Source organism: Anopheles darlingi, chromosome 2, assembly GCF_943734745.1.
Source record: "Anopheles darlingi chromosome 2, idAnoDarlMG_H_01, whole genome shotgun sequence".
Taxonomy (NCBI): Eukaryota; Metazoa; Arthropoda; class Insecta; order Diptera; family Culicidae; genus Anopheles; species Anopheles darlingi.
In genome coordinates, this window is record NC_064874.1 from 4725001 (window position 1) to 4727500 (window position 2500).

Consider the following 2500-nt stretch of genomic DNA (forward strand, 5'->3'; position numbering starts at 1 on the left):
AGCTAGTCGTCCGTTACCATCCTTCCGGAATCATTGCTTACTTCGCATCTTTGGTGTATTTTAGTGTATTCGATCTCGAGATTACTGATCTGTTCCTTCTTGTTGGTAAGCTCACCGGAGAGCTCGGTATTGCGTAGCTTCAACCGGCTGTTCTCCGTCCGGTACGCTCGGTACTGATCGTGACAATTTTTGTAATCCTGCTTCACCCGTTCACTTTGCGTAAACAGACACCGGAAATCGTCCTTCAGCTTCGAATGCTCCGCTCGCAGATTGTTAAGATTGGTCAGACCATCCTTCATTGCGTGCTGTTCCGACTTCAGCTCCTCGATCGTTTTCTCGAGCGTAGCGATTCGCTCGCGATGATCCCGATTTTCTGTCTTCAGATCGCGGATGGTGTTCTTTAGCAGCTCTTTCTCGCCATTCAACGCGTCGTAATCGCTGCTCAGCTGCTCATGGAGACACTGCAGGGCGACGTAGTCATGCTGCAGTGATTCGTACTGCTGCCGCTTCGCTTCAACCTGCTTGACAAGCATATCCTTTTCGACGGCTAGCTGAGAGTTGGCAAGCTGTAGCGCAACGTGCTGCGTATTGAGGGAAGCAATCTGGGAGCCGAGCGTTGCGACTTTCACCTTTTGGCGTGCATTTTCTTCCTGCAAGGATTCGTGGGCCAGGAGAACCGACGAGTGTTCCTGCTTTAGCTGCTCAAGCTTTTGCTCCACTTCAGAGGGTCCCGTATTCGTGGATGCTTCTGCCGCCGTCGCCGTTTCATCGCAGTTCGAGAACTCGATGTTCTTCTCGACGGTGAAAATCTCCTGCCGATGGCAAAGCACACAAATGTCGGCCGATTTAGTGCCACTGGCAGCACCGCTGCCCAACGCACCCGGTTCTTTACCGACGACATTGAGCACGATCTCGCGTACGGTTTTGAAGGATTCGGGATTTTTGCACAACTTCTCCACGATCACCTCCACGTTCATGTCGTTCTTCTCTAGTTCGCTTTCGTTGAGTCCGAGCCGTTCAAGATTCTGTTTTACTTTCTTCGTAGCCATCGTGCCATCGTACAGGTCCTTCTGCAGCGTCGATATCGTATCGCTGTGCATCTTTTGCTGGGAAAGCAACTCCTGGTTTTCTTTTTCCAGATCCTGTAACTTCACGAGCACACTCGAGCTCTCCTGCACCTGCCGCGTCAGCTGGTCTATCTCTTTCTCCTTCGTATCGAGTTTGCCGTTTGCATTATCCAGATCGTGTTCGCATTTCTCCAACACCTCCTTGTACTTCACGACCTCCTTGTTAAGGTTCGCGTTTTCACGCTCGACCGTTGCGCATTTAGCGCGCAAGTCGTACAATTCCTTCCGGATGTCATCCAGATCCTTCAACCGTTCGTTTAGGAGCGCACTTTCCTTGCTCTTACTGTCGATCGAACGCTCCAGATCGATCGTACGCCGCTGGATGCTTTCGAAAAGATTCTGTACCCGCTGCTTATCCTTCGTTAGCGATTCGATCTGCTTCTCCAGATCAATCTGCCGCATTCGATCAAGCTCGCGATCGTTCGTCTGCCGATCGATCATCTGTTGTTTTGAATCGATCGCATCTTGCAGTTTCTTGTTCTCCTCGAGCGCATTCTTGAACACAACCTCCAGTTCACCGTTCTGCTGCAGCAACCGATTGCAGTTTTCCTGTGTTTGCTCCAGTCGCAATGAAAGTTTCTTCTTGTCCTTCTCCAATTCCAGGATTTTGTTCGAGTTCTCATGGAACGAAGATTCCTTCAGACTATCCAGAGCGGCCAGCAATCGTCGGTTTTCGAGTTCGAGCTTCAGAGCGCGTGTCTGCAAAGGGTAAAGAGAGAAAGAGGGGAATGCGATCTTAGCGTCTTGCTTCTATTGCTCTGTCATTCGCTTACCTGTGCGTTGGTTGTTAACTGTTCCGAGAGACTGTTATCGTTCGACGGCAGGTCCTCTGTGTCCGTGTCGGATTGTGTGAGATTGCCCGTGTTCGCGTCCGGTCCTGCCATCAGGTTTTTGGTAGCCAGCTGTAGCTGTACATTTTCCTCCAGCAAATCCTGCAATTTGCTCTTGTCCACATCACGCTCGAGGCTCATATCGTTCAGCATCTGCTTGAACTTGATGATCTCGGCCTCGAGCGTCATCACCTGGTCGCTACGTTTGCGCGATCGCTGCAGCTGTTCCTCGAGCATCTCCTTCGTCTCCAGCAACATCCGATTGTCCTCGCGCAGCTCTTCAACGCGCGTCTTGTAAAACTCGGCATCGGACAGCTTTTCGCGTAGCTTTTGCACCTCAATCTCGAGCCGATCTGCCCGTTCCGAGCGTTCACGCAACACATCCACCTCGTCCCGGTATGCGGCCGCACGGCGTGCCTCCGAGTACCAGTCCTGGCTTTCGGTGCGTAGCTTCTCGTACTGGTTGCACTTATGATCGAGCTCTTCCTTCACCTCCATCAGCACTTCGGACTTTTCCTCCAACTCTTGGCGTAATTTTCGCAG

General features: G+C 51.6%; 1 protein-coding gene across 1 annotated transcript in view; it reads right to left on the minus strand.

The window, feature by feature from the left end:
• LOC125951307 (girdin) overlaps positions 1-2500 on the minus strand; it is a 6717-nt gene that overhangs the window by 2432 nt on the left and 1785 nt on the right. The window contains exons 2-3 of the mRNA XM_049680054.1: positions 1901-2500; positions 42-1826 (exon numbers count right to left, since the gene is read on the minus strand). The exon at positions 1901-2500 is cut by the window's right edge and continues 714 nt beyond it. Coding sequence (XP_049536011.1) covers positions 42-1826; positions 1901-2500 — 2385 coding nt within the window. The remainder of the gene's footprint in view (positions 1-41; positions 1827-1900) is intronic.